Source organism: Acinonyx jubatus, chromosome E3 (genome assembly GCF_027475565.1).
Source record: "Acinonyx jubatus isolate Ajub_Pintada_27869175 chromosome E3, VMU_Ajub_asm_v1.0, whole genome shotgun sequence".
NCBI classification, from domain to species: domain Eukaryota; kingdom Metazoa; phylum Chordata; class Mammalia; order Carnivora; family Felidae; genus Acinonyx; species Acinonyx jubatus.
Window position 1 is genome coordinate 12,238,366 of NC_069398.1, and position 15,926 is coordinate 12,254,291.

The following is a 15,926-nucleotide window of genomic DNA, read 5'->3' on the forward strand; positions in this document are numbered from 1 at the left end:
ATATCTGATGGGTTCATTAGTAGACTAGACGCAGCTGAGGAAAGAATCTTTGAGTTTGAGAATATGTCACTAGAAACTTGCAAAGTTAAAAAGAAAATAAGATGGGGGAAGAAATGGAGCAGAAAGGCTAAGAACTGTGGGATAGCTACAAGATGTGTAACACACTGGTAATGGAAATACCAGAAGCAGCAGAGAAAGAAATGGAAAAAATATGTGAAGCATTAATGACTGAGAATTTCCTCCAAATTAATGTCAGACACCAAGCTACAGATCCAGGATAAATGCCAAAAATGACACTTAGGTATATGACATTCAAGCTGTAGAAAATCTAAGTTAAAGAAAAAACTTGAAAAATGCCAGTGGTGGGGGGGGGGGGGGCAGGGGGAAACACCATACCTTTAGAGAAGCAAAAATAAGCCTTACATTCTACTTTTCCTCAGAAAACACACAAACAAGAAGAGAGTGGAATGAAGTATTAAAAGCATTGAGAGAAAAAAAACCCAACCAACCTAAAATTCTCTATCCTAAGAAATTATCCTTCAGAAGTGAAGGAGTAACAAATACTTTCTCAGACAGAGAGAAATTGAGGGAATTTGCCAGTAGGTACCTTGCAAGAAATGTTAAAAGAAGTTCTTCAGAAAGAAGGAAAAGTATTTGTCAGAAACACAGATTTACTTAAAGAAAGGAGGAGCATTAAGGAAAGGATAAGTGAAGGTAAAATAAATACTTTGATTTTTCTTATTCCTAGATGATCTAACAGTTTGTTCAAAATAATAAGAGCAACAATATATTTGATGATTACAGTTTATATACAGGTGTAATGAAGAACAGAAATGACACAGCAGATAGAAGGGAAGAATTAGGAACACTTTGCTTTTACAAGGCATTTTTGAAATGAAGTTATATATAAACTTTAAATATGGCCCAGCAATCTATTCCCAAGCATTTATCCCAGAAGAACAGAAACTTATGTTAACATACAAACTCATGCATGAATGTTTATAGTAGCTATATTCATAACAGCCTAAAACTGGAAACAGCCCAAATATCCACCAGTGGATAAATGGGTAAACAAACTGGTATATCCATGCAATGGAACACTACCTAGCATAAAAGGGAAGGACCTATGGATATATCCAAAAACTTGGATGAATCTCAAAGTAGTATGCTGTGTGAAAGAAGCACTCTCAAAAGGTCTCAAAAAGACAAAACTATAGTAATAATGAAGAGCTCAACAATGCCAGGTCTTCTGGCTGAGGGGAGAGTGTGACTACAAGGGGCAGTACAAGAAATTTTACTGAAATGATGAAACTTCTGCTCTCTGATCGTGGTGAATCTATACATGTGTTAACATTTATATACCAAAAAAGTCCTTTTTGTTGTATATGAATTAAAAAAATTAAGTGTAAAAAAATTAAAAAAAATTTTTTTTTATTTTTGAGACAGACAGAGTGGGAGCAGGGGAGGGGCAGAGAGAGAGAGGGAGACACAGAATCCTAAGCAGGCTCCAGGCTATGAGCTGTCAGCATAGAGCCTGATGAAGGCTTGAACTCACGAATGTGAGATCATGACGTGAGCCAAAGTCAGACTCTTAACTGAACCAAGAGCCCCTAAGTGTAAAAAAATTTTAATACAGTATCTCTTTCTAATAAAAAGACTTGGTCAACTATAAATATTTCTCTGACACCATAAAAATTTTGTATCTTAAACCAATGAAAAGCATCATGTTTAAAGCTGACACTCTGCAGGAATTCCCATGAAAATCAGGAAGAAGACAGAGATGCCCATTATTACCACTGTTTATTTTGGAAGTGCTGGTCAACACAGAACAGTGAATAAATAAAGGGGTATGAAAATAAATAAAGAAGGTAAAATATATTGTTTAGATATGACTGATAACCTGGAAAGTTTAAGAGCATCAGTGAAAATGCAAGTTTTTTAAATGAAAAAGAAAATGCCAATTTAAACATAAAATCAACAGAGGTGCCTGGGTGGCTCAGTCGGTTATAAGCTTCTGACTTTGGCTCAGGTCATGATCTTGCGGTTCATGGGTTCAAGCCCCACATTGGGCTCTGTGCTGACAGCTCAGAGCCTGGAGCCTGCTTCGGATTCTGTGTCTCCCTCGGTCTCTGCCCCTCCCCTGCTCACGTTCTCTTTCTCTCAAGTAAACATTAAAAAAAAATTTTTAATGAAAAATAAACATTAAATCAACAAAACTAAATTAAACAAACAAAAAATAAATAAAATAAATCAGCAAAAAGTTTTCAAAGCCATTATTTCCCAGGTTCATTGAGGGTGTGAAGAATGGGCACTCAAGTGCTGCTAGAAGGGTAATAAAACATAACTTTTCTGGAAGACCATAACAATATCATCATCATCAACAACCAGTTTTTAAAATCCTAGTAATTTTCATTACAATAGCTTTGATCTAGCCATTTCACTTTCAGGAATTTATCCTATGAAAACGATCAAAATTGCATCCAGAAAACTGGTGCAAAGATGCTCATCACAGTTGTGCTTGAAATAACTGCGGCACTGGAAACTGAAGGCTCACCTCTAAGGGTCCCTGTGTTTGTCCCCTGCTCTTATGCCCTCTCCCCAGGTGACATCATTCATGCCTTTGACTTGTAATCTATACTCAATCATTCCCCAATATAAATCACCCCCCGCCAAACCTATAACTTAACTTCAGGCTGATTTTCTCAAATGTTAGTTAATGTTCCCATTTGGATGTTTGCAGACACCTTAAACCCAGTATATTCAAATTGATGTGTCTTTTTTCCCAACAAATTTGTCACTTCTCTCGTTCAATGATGGCAATATCCACCAAACTGCCTGGGCTAATAATCTGGAAATCACTCCAGTTTCTCCCCTCTCCCTCCTTGCCCCTTGCCCCTTTGAGATCAATCATTAAGTCCTGTTGACTCTACCTTAATTTCTCTCTAGCCTCCAGGATCTAAAGAAAAAGGAGTAGTTTACAGTTATCTGTGGCACTCTGGCCTTTCTTGAAGCAGCACAGTAGTGCAACTGCCATCTTATTCTCCTCTCACCTGCCTCTCCACAATCCACAGCTCTGGGTGGCTGCCCCTTCCATTCTACCCTAGCAAAAGGTCTTGGCTCTTCAATCCCCACTTCCCGTCATTATCACATTGGAAAAATTCGACTGCGTGGCTGCGTCTAGAGTATAAGAATATGATAAAAAGTCCAGCCTGAAGCTGAAGTCCAAACCCTATTCTAGAACTGGCTAGGTTGGATCCACTATCTCATCCCTACCCTATTCCAGTAGAGTGAGCCTGCAACATACCGTTCATCCACTCCTCTGACTTGATGCTAAACTCGTACGTTGTCAGCCACAGCTGCTCATAAGGCCCTTTGTTGGTCAACACGGTTTGCAGGAGAGGGAAGGTACTCTTCTCCTTTTCCAACAGATCCTCTTCCTTATTGATCAACTGCAGGGCAAAAGGGGATGCTGTTTATTGGGTGGCTGGTTTTCTGAACCCTGGAAGCCACCATGGCAAATTCCTCAGTGGTTTGAACACCAAGTTGAGGAAGATGCTTGTTCATCTGGAGAGCAAGAGAGAAAAATAAGGCATGGACTCAAGTAAGACGGTCCCTCTGCTACCTCTGAGGGCCATGACAGCTAAGATCTAGCTGGATGAAACCCTGGGATAATTTGCCACTTGCTCCATCATCTTTGATCCTACTCTACCATATCCACGTCCCCATTTTCACAATTTTCTTATGTACGTTAGCTGTCTACATGATATTGCCTTCTTATATGGACTTACCTCAAAGATAAGGACTTTAATGGTTAGAGAACTTATTTGCTGACCTTCAGGGAAATTGCCTTAGCTTCTCTATGCCTTAGTTCTCCCATTTTAAATAGAGATAAATAGGGACAATAACAATGCCTACCCCAAAGGTTTGTTATGGGTGTTAAGTGATATATTTTAGCCCTTTAGTGATATATATGAAGCCCTTTGTATACTGGTGAGCACATAATAAATACTCAAAATACGTGAGCAATTATTTTACTGTAATTTCTTCTTTGTGCACTCAGCAACTAACAAAAAAGCTGGTATAATGTAGGGATGTAGAAAAAGGTAGCTGAAAGCACCAATGAAAGAAGTGGTCAACCAACCAATCAACAGTATCTACCTGACAGGTGATGTTAGGACAATGCAGAACCAAGAAACAGAATGAAGAGAGCAGGACAGAGTCATAAGTCTCCAACCCAGACCCCTAGACCCCAAACCTCAAATTCCACCAGTGCTTGATCTAGGTTCTTTGAAAGCTCGTGAAGCTTTTCAACATTGTTCTTCATTTCTTCTGTAGTCATCACTTCACGTTTCCTAAACCCTTCCAGTTCCTTGCTGTATCCTTCAAGTTTCGACTCAAATTCTGAGCACCTAAAAGCAAAGGACATCCCAATCACATCTGGACTTTCCAATTTGATTTTCAGAGTATCAGCATTGCTCACTCATATTCAAGCCTGGGGAGAATCTGATATGATGCATGATATAATACAATATATTAACTTATGATCCTACCTCTCAGAGATGCCTGCTATGAATCTATTGGTGGTTAAACATTTCCAGATGTTTTCCTGTATCGGTAAATACATGCGTGTGCACATATATGAAATCTATATACTATATACGTATATATAAAATGTATGTATACACATATTATTGTTATCCATTAGATATTTATTATTGATGGCTTAATGCATTCCAAGGACTGCTCTAGGCATCAGGGACATATTTTTGATATACACTAGCCTCATGGAGCTTGCATTTTAGTTTGAGGAGACCTAGACAAGAAATACACATGGATGGATGGGTGGGTGGGTGGGTGGACAGATGGATGGATAAATTCACACATAAAGATAAAATGTTGTGTTTCTGATGGTGATAAATACTTTGAAGAAAATAAAACAGGGAAGAGTGCCTAGTGGATGGAAGTACAAGGCTACTCCAGCTAGAATGATCAGGGAAGACCTTTTAGCAACAAAGCAGGTCACAGATTTATTTTTCCCTTTTTCTAACAAGGTAGATTATATTATATAGTGTTGAGTTATAATTGCTTAGCACATTATAGTTTCCAAAGTATTTTCATGGCCATAATAAATACATAGGCATATATTTCATATAATAATACAGTCACTAGTAAATAGTAGGCATTCGGGAAACTAGGTTGAGTAAATGAGTTGTATTTGTGGGACCACCTGGAGTCTAAGAGAGGATAATTTAGGGATTTCAAGATGGTGGACTGGTCAGAATTCTGGCATGAAATGGAACTCACTCCAATGTCTGCAGAGAGAGGCTTTAATGAAGAGACTACCTACAGAGGTGAAATATGGGTAGCCTTACAGGGAAGCCACTATGACCCCTTGGGCCAAGGGAACAATGGGAACTGAGATGGGGACAGCAAATGGAGAAAAATTAGCACCAAAGCCAAAAATTAATGTGGGCTGGGAAAACAGGTTAAGTTTCTTAGAGAGGGAACGGGGTTGCTTTCACAGACAACAAATGAATCAATGAATATTGTTCAGCCCTCCTCACACATTGTTCTCAGCACTAATGCAAGAATGATGGACGTGAGTTTTAAGAGTTCACCAAAGAGAAGGCTGGACCCAGGGCTATGGGGTTCTCCTAGAGGTGCTCTTGTGCTGAATCCGCTGTTGAGAGCTCAGGAACCAGTCATGCCATCAGGCTAAGAGTCGCCCCTCCAATAGTGTTCTCCTCTCACCATAAATGACAGTTCACATTTCTCCCAGAGCCACCCGTCACTCCTCTGAACTTTAACAGCATTTGCTGCCTCTGAATAGTCTTAGAGCACTCAGAGTATGCTTGCAAGGCTGTGGTCTGGGGATTTTTTTCCCCAAAGAAGTCATTGTTCAAAGGATGAAGGAAGCAGATGGTTTCTGAATACCTACCATGTGCTGGGTACCACTCAGGCACAATATCACATCATCTCATTTCATCCCTCTGCCCAATGATACGTCTCAGGAAATGAGATGATCTGAGATGGACTCTGTTATCCCATTTTCTGGATGAGGACACTAAGGCTCAAAAAGATAAACTTTCTCTTGTTCACGAACCTGCAAATCAGTTCCATGGTGGAGGCTGTGCATAAGGGGCCATGGGGTAAATGGGAACTCTGTACTTTCTCACTTTTGTTGTGAATTTTAAAACTGCTCCAAGAAATAAAGTTTATTAATTAAAAATTTTCAGTACCACCTACTGGGCTAGTTCTAGGTTCTGAGGACAGTATTCATTTAGGTAGAGAGAGAAGGCCACTGGAAGAAAAAATGGTGTGCACGTTTTCTCCTTCAGCCCAAACTCCCATTCTATGTAGAAATTTCTTTTATCTACATTTTTCCTTCCTTCTAAGTATTTTCAGGGACTATAGGACCTAAGGTTGGGCAGTGGGCACTTCACACGTGAAGGGGATAGTAACTGGTATGACCACAGTTCACAAACCAAGTGTTAGAAGCTGGGATGGGTATGTGTGCCTGCGTGCATGTCTTTGCCCTGTACGTGGCACTTGGCCCACTTCACTCAACATTGTTTGATTTTTCAGTATGCCTATATTTTCTCTGCCTCTGGATTAAAATCTTTATTTAGTAGCCAAACACACTTACATGTCTAGAATACAGCACAGCCCATAGTAAAAATCCTTAATAAATACTGGTTGAATTGACAAATAATGAATGAATAAATGATACAGCCACATTAGCATTGAACAAGACCAGCTGCAAAATAGGCAATTTCTCAGCCTCCTACCATGCCTCTATTATCCCTGTCTTGATAACTCAGAGATCTGTGGTCTCCAATGTAAGGCTGACAATTTTGCTATTATTATTGTGAGGCCATTATTACATGCCACTATTTTTGTCTTTTTCTCTCTGTACCACCAAATTCCAATTGTTCAAAGCAGGGAGAGAAGGCATTGGCAGGGTCACCACAGTGAAGCAGGCTTAAAGAGAACATCCCTCAGTGGGAAACAAAAGGAAATTTCTTCTCCACCATTTGTCTTCAGCCTTCGCCCACGCATTCCTGTGGGGGGTGGGGGGGCTCTAGGCAGAACCAGAAACATGCAGCGTGTTACAAAGCTGGGTATCATTTCTGAAATAACCTCAGACTCTCCTTGTACCTTTTAATGAGGTCCATCTCAGCCTGATCTCTCTTGCTAAAGAGCAAGTTTCGGCTGTTTTCAAAGATATCTTCAATCTGGTCTGGCCAGAGGAAAAGAGTGCTGTTCAGTTTGATGTCCTCTTCTGCAAAACACATACAGTCTGCTCCAGGACACTGTTCAGCATAGGTCAGCATTCAGGGAATTAATTCAGCAGAACAAGAAGTCAACAGAAGTGGGTGTGGGGGTGGCAATGAATGGATGGGCCCATTATGGATGAATGATAGCCAATGTTTATCGAGCACTTACCAAGTGCCAGGCTAGAAGGGAAACAGTATTATCATCCTTGTTCTTACAGATGGGAAACAAAGTTTAGCCAAGTAATCAAGGTCACACCACTAGAAGGCAGAGATGATTTCAAACCCAGGTCTAACCAACTCTAAAGCTAATGTTCTAACCATTAGGCTTCATTGCTTTCCCAGGGTGCATCTGAGTAGAGTAGAAACTTGGGCTGAAGTTCCATTTCTTTAAATTGTCACCTCATCTGAGTCTCAATCTCCCTTCTAGTTAAATGTCAGTAATAAAATCAGTATCACTCTAAGGCTCAGGTCAGCTGAAATGTCCTGGGCTCTCTCTGTACCCTGAAGAACGTAGGAAGCAGAGGTCCAGTGTGTGTTCACATGGTCAAGGGCACAGCTCATGAATGTGCAGGGGGATGGTTAGGGCAACCCCTCTCTCAGTCCCAGTACCCATCTCTCCCTCCCATCACTCTTTCCCCCAAATACCATGGACACCAGGTAAATTCACAGGTATTTCCAGATGGAAGGAGGATCTGAAAACTTGGCTTGTGGAGAGTGTATCAGTTTTTCCTTCAGAACCTGGTCCTTACAAAACTCTAACTTGGCCCAACAAGCCTTGAAAGGGCTCTGGCCATTTCTTTCCTTTAAAGATATTCAGGAGCATGAAGGAAAGTGCCCTGGCCTCTCCTCAAAGGTGAAATTGTATTAAGATTATAGATAACTGAAATCTATCCATTTATAAAAGGACTCTGCATTTGGAAGTGATTTTTTCCAGAAACCAGACACAAGATACCAGGACAGGCATCTAAGAACTCAAGTCCCTAGATATTTCTTCTTTTAGTCTAACAATAAGAAATCCCTTTGTTTGATTCAAATTCCTGAGGATAAGACCATGGAATTGGTGCCTCTAACATATAAGGACACTTGAAAAGCAGCACTCCCAATACTGACATTTAGAGGTAGGACTGCCGACTCTCCTTCCTGACTCCTTACCTCTAAAAATATAAATATACATGTACGTTTGCACATAAATCTACACGTCATTGGACTTACGGGGCAAGTCTGCATAGTCCATCAGGAACTCTAGCCGTTCACTTGCATCTCTAAGTTGCCTCCGGAGTTTGAACACCGTGACATCACTGGATTTCTTTAAGAATTCAATGAGGAATACCAGCTCCTCAGTGTTGGCAGGAATTTCACTGACTTTGTCTGCAATGGTGCTGTACTGATTGCAAATGCTACAGGGAGAGGAACAGCCATCATCATCTCTACCATCTAAAATCACTTTCTTTTAAGACGTTTATGCTAAACAGGTATAATTCTCATCTGGAGACTAGAACAATGGTTTCCAACTTTTCTCTACCTGCAGATCTGTGATAGGTAATATTCATGTGCACACCACACCTCAAGAATACAAACAATAGTAAAGGAAATAACATCTCATAGGTTTTAAGCCCTTTACTACGTGCCATGCCCTATTCTAATCAGTGAATATATATATATATATATATATGTATATATTATGTATACATACATATATACATAATATATACATATATGTGTGTATATATATATATATACACACATGAGATATATATATATATTAAACTTCACAACAATTCTAAGGGGTAGGGACTGTTATTATCAACATTTTATAATGGAAGAAAGTAAGGCTGAGTAACTCTGTCCAAAGCAACATGTTGTGGAGGTGTCAGGGACAAGATGTGACCCTGGCTCAAACGATTCCAAAGCTTGTACTCTTAACAGATATGCCATGGGTAGAATCCAGATTTAGACCCAAACAACAAGAATACCACCACCACCACCACCAGCAATAGCAATTCCTTGAATTTTACGCTGAAGTAGAACACTAAACTAATGGTAATCACTACTGTTTATAGTATGTCAGCAAGTTTATCCTCATGTGCTAGAGGTAGTTCCTGGTTGGCAAAGAGAAAGTGACATTCAACCACTGGGACCACTAGACCTAACTGCCTGCTTCCCAAACACAAGACTATGAGAAAGGACGCTATCTTTTTTTTCAAAGTTTATTTATTTTGAGAGAGAGAGAGAGAGAGAGCGAGCAGGGGAAGGGCAGAAAGAGAGAGGGAGAGAACCCCAAGCAGGCTCTCACAAACTGAGATGACCTGAGCAGAAACCAAGAGGCAGGTGCTTAACCTACTGAGCCACCCAGGTGCCCCAAGAAAGGATGCTATTTAAGGATAATTTGAATGTCCCTAACTTATGCAAAAGCCAGCGATGACCATCATCAGTATTTTAATTATAATTAGGAACAAACTGCCTGTAATACATCCATGCCTAGCACATAGTAGCCCTTAAGAAATGCTAGCAATAGCTATCATAATTTTTATTAGTAATTGATTATTACATGTTGACATTCATGCATTATAAAAACCACTTGTTCCAATATTTTCAGTCCTCAGTATTCCTTCTTTTGTTGTTTTTGTTTTTTCAATTGAAGTATAGTTGACACTCAATATTCCTTCTTAATGTATAGAGACCCCTCCATAGTGAAGCTAATTACATCAAACTGAAGAAAAAATGATTAAAACATCTTTGCAGACACTTCCAGGATCTTAAAAATGAATTTCTACACAATTTAGAAACTTTCTGCAGAGAAAAACTATCTACTGTACTACATAGGCTCAATATTACATAGTATTTTCCACTTCTTGGACTCAGAGCCACATTACACGTCCCAGCCTCCTTTGCATTTTTAGTCGGGTATTCTAACAGTAAGCTTGGGCTACCATAACAAAACATCACATACTGGATGGCTTAAAAAACAGGAAATTATTCTCTCACAGTTCTTAGAGGCTGGGAAGTCCAAGGTCAAAGTACCGACCAATTTGGTTCCTAGTGAAGGCTTTCTTTCTGGCTTGCAGACAGCTGCCTTCTTACTGTGTCCTCATGTGGGGAGAGGGGGAAAGAGCTCTGGTGCCTCCTCCTCTTCCTTCAAGGGCAACAGCCCTATTGGATCAGGATCCCATCCTTATGACCTCATTTAACCTCATCATCTCCTTCAAGGCCTAGGCTTCAAATACAGCCACACACTGGGCACTAGTGTTTTTGCTACAGGCTGAATGTTTGTGTGCCCCCAAAATCCTTATGTTAAAACCTATTCTCTAATGTGATGGTATTTGGAGGTGGCCTTTGGAAGGTAAATAGGTCATGAGAGCTATGCCCTCATATATGGGTTTAGTGCTCTTATAAGAAAGACCCCAGATGGTTGGTCTCCCAGCCTCTTAGCATCTTTCCCTCTTCTGGGAACTACACCCTAAGTCTTGGGGTACCCCCACCTCAAATTCACATGGTTCACATAGGGCAGACATCCACCCCAGAGATGGGACTGCCACCCGATCTAAGCCATCTTCTTCACCATGGCATTTGGTTCAGTGCTGCACAAAAGACCCAAGTCAGGCTAGTGTCACACAGGCCAGGACTTTTTGAGGTAACTGGAAAGACAGAAACCACTGACCCCTCTGGATGGGAATCAGGGAGGATGTAAGCCTGGAACTGCTGGGCCCACAAACGGGAGAAACCCTGAGAGAGAATGAAAGCCCGGTAGAGGGAGAGAGACTGCATCCTAATTGTAGTGTTCATGGCCTGAAGCTAGCAATTCCTCAACTTTTCAACACATGAGACCCAAATTACCTTTTCCACTTTGGCCAACCTGTCTGGGCTTCTATTCCTTAGAACCAAAAACGTTTGGACTAATATATAGTCATCAGTGAAATGAAGGTATGACATAGAGCTTAATTAAGACCAAATGACAGAATCCTCAGATCTGTACAGCAGAAGCCTGCATAGGAGTGGTTCTAGGGGGGTGCCTGTAAGCACCCTGTGTCTCTGAAAATGTACTACATGGCCAGGGAGAGGACCTCTGATGGCCAAACCCAAGAGGCAGCATCTCCCTGACGGTGCCTCCAAGGAAGCAAACACTGAGAGATCAGAGATGGATAGCTGCAGGATGCTTTCCACACTCCTGTTCCAAGCCCCATGTAGTTTTTTCCCTACTGATCACCTTCTAGCCTGAACCTGAATTCCCTGCCACCCTCACTCTGGGGGCAAAAACAACTTGAGCTAGAAGTTCTGTCTGGTCATTAATAGAAGGTGCAAGTTTTGTCCACTTTTCTATTCTCCTGTTCTACTTCTCTACCCACAATCACGATACCTGGTATTGGTGTGCCGGTTTACATCCACTTGGAATTGAATCAGACGGTCTTTCAAATTTTGGGCTCGCTCACACAGGTCATAATTCAGGGTCATGGTGTCAAGGCAGAACATGGCCAAAGGCACGGTAATGTGCATGGAGGCAATTTCATTTCTCCTCTTTTTTATGCTACTGATCCTCTGTAGAAAGGAGCACAGTCAGTAGCTTGATTTGCCTTTAGCCTCCCTGCTTTTGCCCCAGCCTCACCCCCAGCCAACCCAGTCCAATGTTGAGCACAGCACAATGTATCGAAATACAGTGACTACTCATTGGACTGTCTGCAGCACACGTCTCCAAGATATATATCAAATTACTTTCCCTACCATCACAAAATCCTCGATATCATGATTTTCTTTCAGGAACGCAGTGATGCTTTGTTCAGCCGTGTTATCCAATAAGTCATCGTATTTTTTGTATACATTTAAGTATCTTCCATAATCGAAGAGTGTAAAATCAGACAAGCAAATACAGGTCACCAAATCAGATTAGGCAGAGGGGAAAATGAAGACATAAATATAGCAAAAATTAGCTCTAGCCAGGAAAGGGAAATATAACGTTGCAAAAGGTACAGTGAACTGGGAATTCAGAACTTTGGCTTCAAACTCCAATCTTGCCACTTCTTAGCTATATGAACTTAGACAAGATATTTCTCTTTTTTTCCAAATATCAGTATCTTTAAAGTAGAAATAGTAACACCTCATAGGATTGCTGTAAAGCTTACCTACAATAATATACATATAAAGCAACGAATGCTTTCCCCAACATATTAGCTCCTATCCTTTCTTCCAGTTCTAAAACCCTATGTCTAAATTTTAAGATGAAAATTTGAAACTAATGAACCTAACATCTATGGGATAAATTTAGTTTTCTGCTCTGTCATATCATGCAAAAATAGCTGGACAGTTTCTCCCAAATTGGAGGAGGATGTGTTTGGGATGTTCTGACTTAAAATACGTTTGAACTAAGGATGCCTGGCTCACGGAGTCAGTAGAACGTGTGACTCTGGATCTTGGGGTTGTGAGTTTGAGTACCACATTGGATGTAGGGATAACTTAAAAATAAGACCTTTTTAAAAAAAGTTTGAATTAAAATAAGAAGGTATTAAGTAAGCAGAATTAATTTTTGGGCCACAGTGGTATACTTCCAAGAGTTGGCCAACACTTCAGAGATTCTAAATGTTTATTATTTTTACTTATTTTGAGGAGAGAGGAGGAGGAGCAGAGAGAGAGAGGAAGAGAGAGAAAATCCCAAGCAGGCTCCATGCTGTCAGTGCAGAGCCCGACACAGGGCTCGAACTCACAAATTGTGAAATCATGTGCTGAGCTGAAATCAAGAGTCGGACGTTTAACTAAGCCACCCAGGTGCCCCAACACTTCAGAGATTCTAAAACTGAGATACAATCTGAGGAGCAGTCAGTCCAAAGCTGCCAGTCCAGAAAGACAAACTGTGTCAGACTCCAAGAACAGGGAGAACAGAGGTTTCAAATAGATGTCCCCAAATCAAACTCATAAGGGCAGAGCTTCCAAATCTGAATTTATGATTCTCAGACTAGATCAGAAGTAGTTCTCAACTGAGGGCGATTTGACCACTCAGGGGGCATTTGGCCATGTCTGGGGATGATTTTGGTTGTGGGAAGATGGGTATAGGCCAGGGATGATGCTAAACATCCTACCATGCACAGCAGCTCCTCACAATACAGGATTTTCTGGTCTAAAATGTTGACAGAGCTGCAGTCAGGAAACCCATATATCCTGATTTTCCTGGGACAGCTTAGATTTACACTTGTTGTACCATGGTAATTGTTAATACCTCTTCACTCTCAAAGTGTCTCAGTTTGGAAGCAGTATTATATAAATGATCACTCTAAACTAGGGACTGCTCACATGAGCAACTGTGAGATATTCTATAGTATGATGATTTTAAGTTTATTTATTTTGAGATAAAAGGAAGGGGGGAGGGGGAGAGACAGAGAGAGAGAGAGAGAATTCCAAGCAGGCTCTGCACTGTCAGTGCAGAGCTCAATACAGGGCTCAAACCCATGAACCGTGAGATTATGACCTGAGCTGAAACCAAGAGTCAGACCCTTAACGGACTGAGCCATCCAGGTGCCCCCCTACAGTACAATGATTAAGGAGCATTCAGATAACTTGTCCTCAATTTCCTTTAATTCCTAAGTCCAAAAGCTCTGAAAACAGAAAGCTGCTTCAGAATTCATTTGATAGCAAAAGCTGGTGTAAACCGATGTGAGGCTACTTGTGTGAATAGTCATATTTTTCACTCCAGAAATATCAATAGATTTAATGAAGGGATGCGAAAACCTATCTGGCCTTAAAGCTTTCAGATAGTGGAGACACACCTGTAATTGAATTCTGGTTCTTTTATTTATTTGCTGTATAACATTGGGAAAGTTTCCTCATCTGTAAGATGGGGATAAATAGTAATTCCAATGTAAGTGTTGGCTGTTCTTACTACAGATGTGTTTTGGGTACATGGGAACAGCAATTATTTATTTGATGACAAACAAACCGATGCTAAAATGGCTAAGTTACAACTAAACCCACTTACTTGCGGGGGCCGACTTGATTTTTCTGAAATACCTCGAAGGTTTGATTCACAAAATCAGAAACCAGTTTTTCTTCAGGGTTAATGGTTCCAAGAATCAGATTATATCCTTTCAACTCCGGGAACAGGATAGATTCCACCTAAAGGATTAGAAACCACTTTTATGTAGTGACACATCCATCCACAAGACACAGGAAGGGAGATGGTACCAAAAGGTAAAATCTTCTGCAGTGGACTCCCTTCCAGAGACACCAGTTGCATTGACACTTGTTTCCCCTTGGATAGTGTCAGGATCACCCTCCTGGTCCCTTTACCTCTATCCTCTCTTCTCTCCCTCTTGGGTTACTCATCTTTCCCTGCCCCTTTCAAGTCTCCTGTCCCTGGAGAGTCCCCTGGGCCTCTAGTTAGGATGTTAAGTTTCCCTGCTTAAAGCTCACATTCTGAACTCTTCCCACTCAGCACAACTGTAATGAAATAATGTATAATGAGCTGTTTTAGGTTTGTCATGGGATATAAATACCAAGAGGGCCTGGATTGTGTCTGACTTCTTCACTATTGTGAAGAGTTCAACAAGAGCTTGGCACATAGTGGGGCGCCTGTGTGGCTCAGTCGATTGAGCGTCTGACTTCGGCTCAGGTCATGATCTCACAGTTTGTGGGTTCCAGCCCTGTGTTGGGCTCTGTGCTGACAGCTTAGAGTCTGGAGGCTGCTTCAGATTCTGTGTCTTCCTCTCTCTGCCCCTCCCCCACTCAGGCTCTCTCTCTCTCTCTCTCTCTCTCTCTCTCTCTCTCTTAAAAATAAACATTAAAAAAAATTTTTTTAAAGAGCTTGGCACATAGTAAGTGCTCAGTAAATATGGTGTGACTGAATGAGTATCATAGTGGTGGCTCCCTGTCCCCCTGATCAGCTTTTACTAATGAAGTTATTGGAGACATGGGTTCTAAATCTGATTCTGCTGCTAATTGACCATGTGACCTGAGCTAAGCTACTTCTCTCTGAACTTCCATTTTCTCCCCTGAAGAAAAGGAGAGACACTAGATTCTTCTCTCAGATCAGAGGGGGAAAAAAGTCTATAGCTAGAACAGTATCTTTTCTGATAATTCAAGTACTCCTTTTTTTTAAAGTTTATTTATTTTTGAGAGAGAGAGAACATGAGTAGGGGTGGGGCAGAGAGAGAGAGAGAGAGAGAGAGAGAGAGAGAGAGAGAGAATCCCAAGCAGGTTCCACACTGTCAGTGCAGAACCTGATATGAGGCTTGATCTCAAGAATCGTCAGATCATGACCTGAGCTGAAATCATGAGTTGGAGTCTTAACCGAATGAGTCACCCAGGTGCCCCAAGTACTCCAACTTCTAAATGGCATGTGTGTATCCCTGGGAAATGTTCTCACTTGCATGATTCAAGAAGACTGCCAAGTCCGTGCTGGGTACCCAATGCCCTCCCTAAGAAAGCTTATGGTGATGGTCCCAGAAAAGATGGTCAGAGTGCTCTAGTTGGTTACAGCAATTATACACCATGGATGAGAATACACTGATTTAGAAAGAGGGAAAGCCCAGTGCAAATGGTCTGTATCCTCCTTCTTTGGACAATTCCAACGTTTTTAAGCCAGCAGAGGAACAAACAGCTTCTTTGCTGTGGCCATGCTGCAGACAGTGGAGGAGTGATCCTTCTCCAAGGAGATGGAGGATAGGGCAT

General features: G+C 41.1%; 1 protein-coding gene across 3 annotated transcripts in view; it reads right to left on the reverse strand.

Moving 5' to 3' along the window:
• Positions 1 to 15,926, reverse strand: part of DNAH3 (dynein axonemal heavy chain 3) — a 169,834-nt gene that overhangs the window by 124,426 nt on the left and 29,482 nt on the right. For all 3 annotated transcript variants that reach the window (XR_003415245.2, XM_053213005.1, XM_027043073.2), the window contains exons 12-18: positions 14,236 to 14,372; positions 11,994 to 12,099; positions 11,632 to 11,810; positions 8,490 to 8,674; positions 7,159 to 7,282; positions 4,256 to 4,409; positions 3,305 to 3,449 (exon numbers count right to left, since the gene is read on the reverse strand). Coding sequence is in view for 2 of the 3 variants with exons in the window: in XM_053213005.1 (XP_053068980.1) it covers positions 3,305 to 3,449; positions 4,256 to 4,409; positions 7,159 to 7,282; positions 8,490 to 8,674; positions 11,632 to 11,810; positions 11,994 to 12,099; positions 14,236 to 14,372 (1,030 nt within the window). In the remaining variant the exon portion in view is untranslated. The remainder of the gene's footprint in view (positions 1 to 3,304; positions 3,450 to 4,255; positions 4,410 to 7,158; positions 7,283 to 8,489; positions 8,675 to 11,631; positions 11,811 to 11,993; positions 12,100 to 14,235; positions 14,373 to 15,926) is intronic.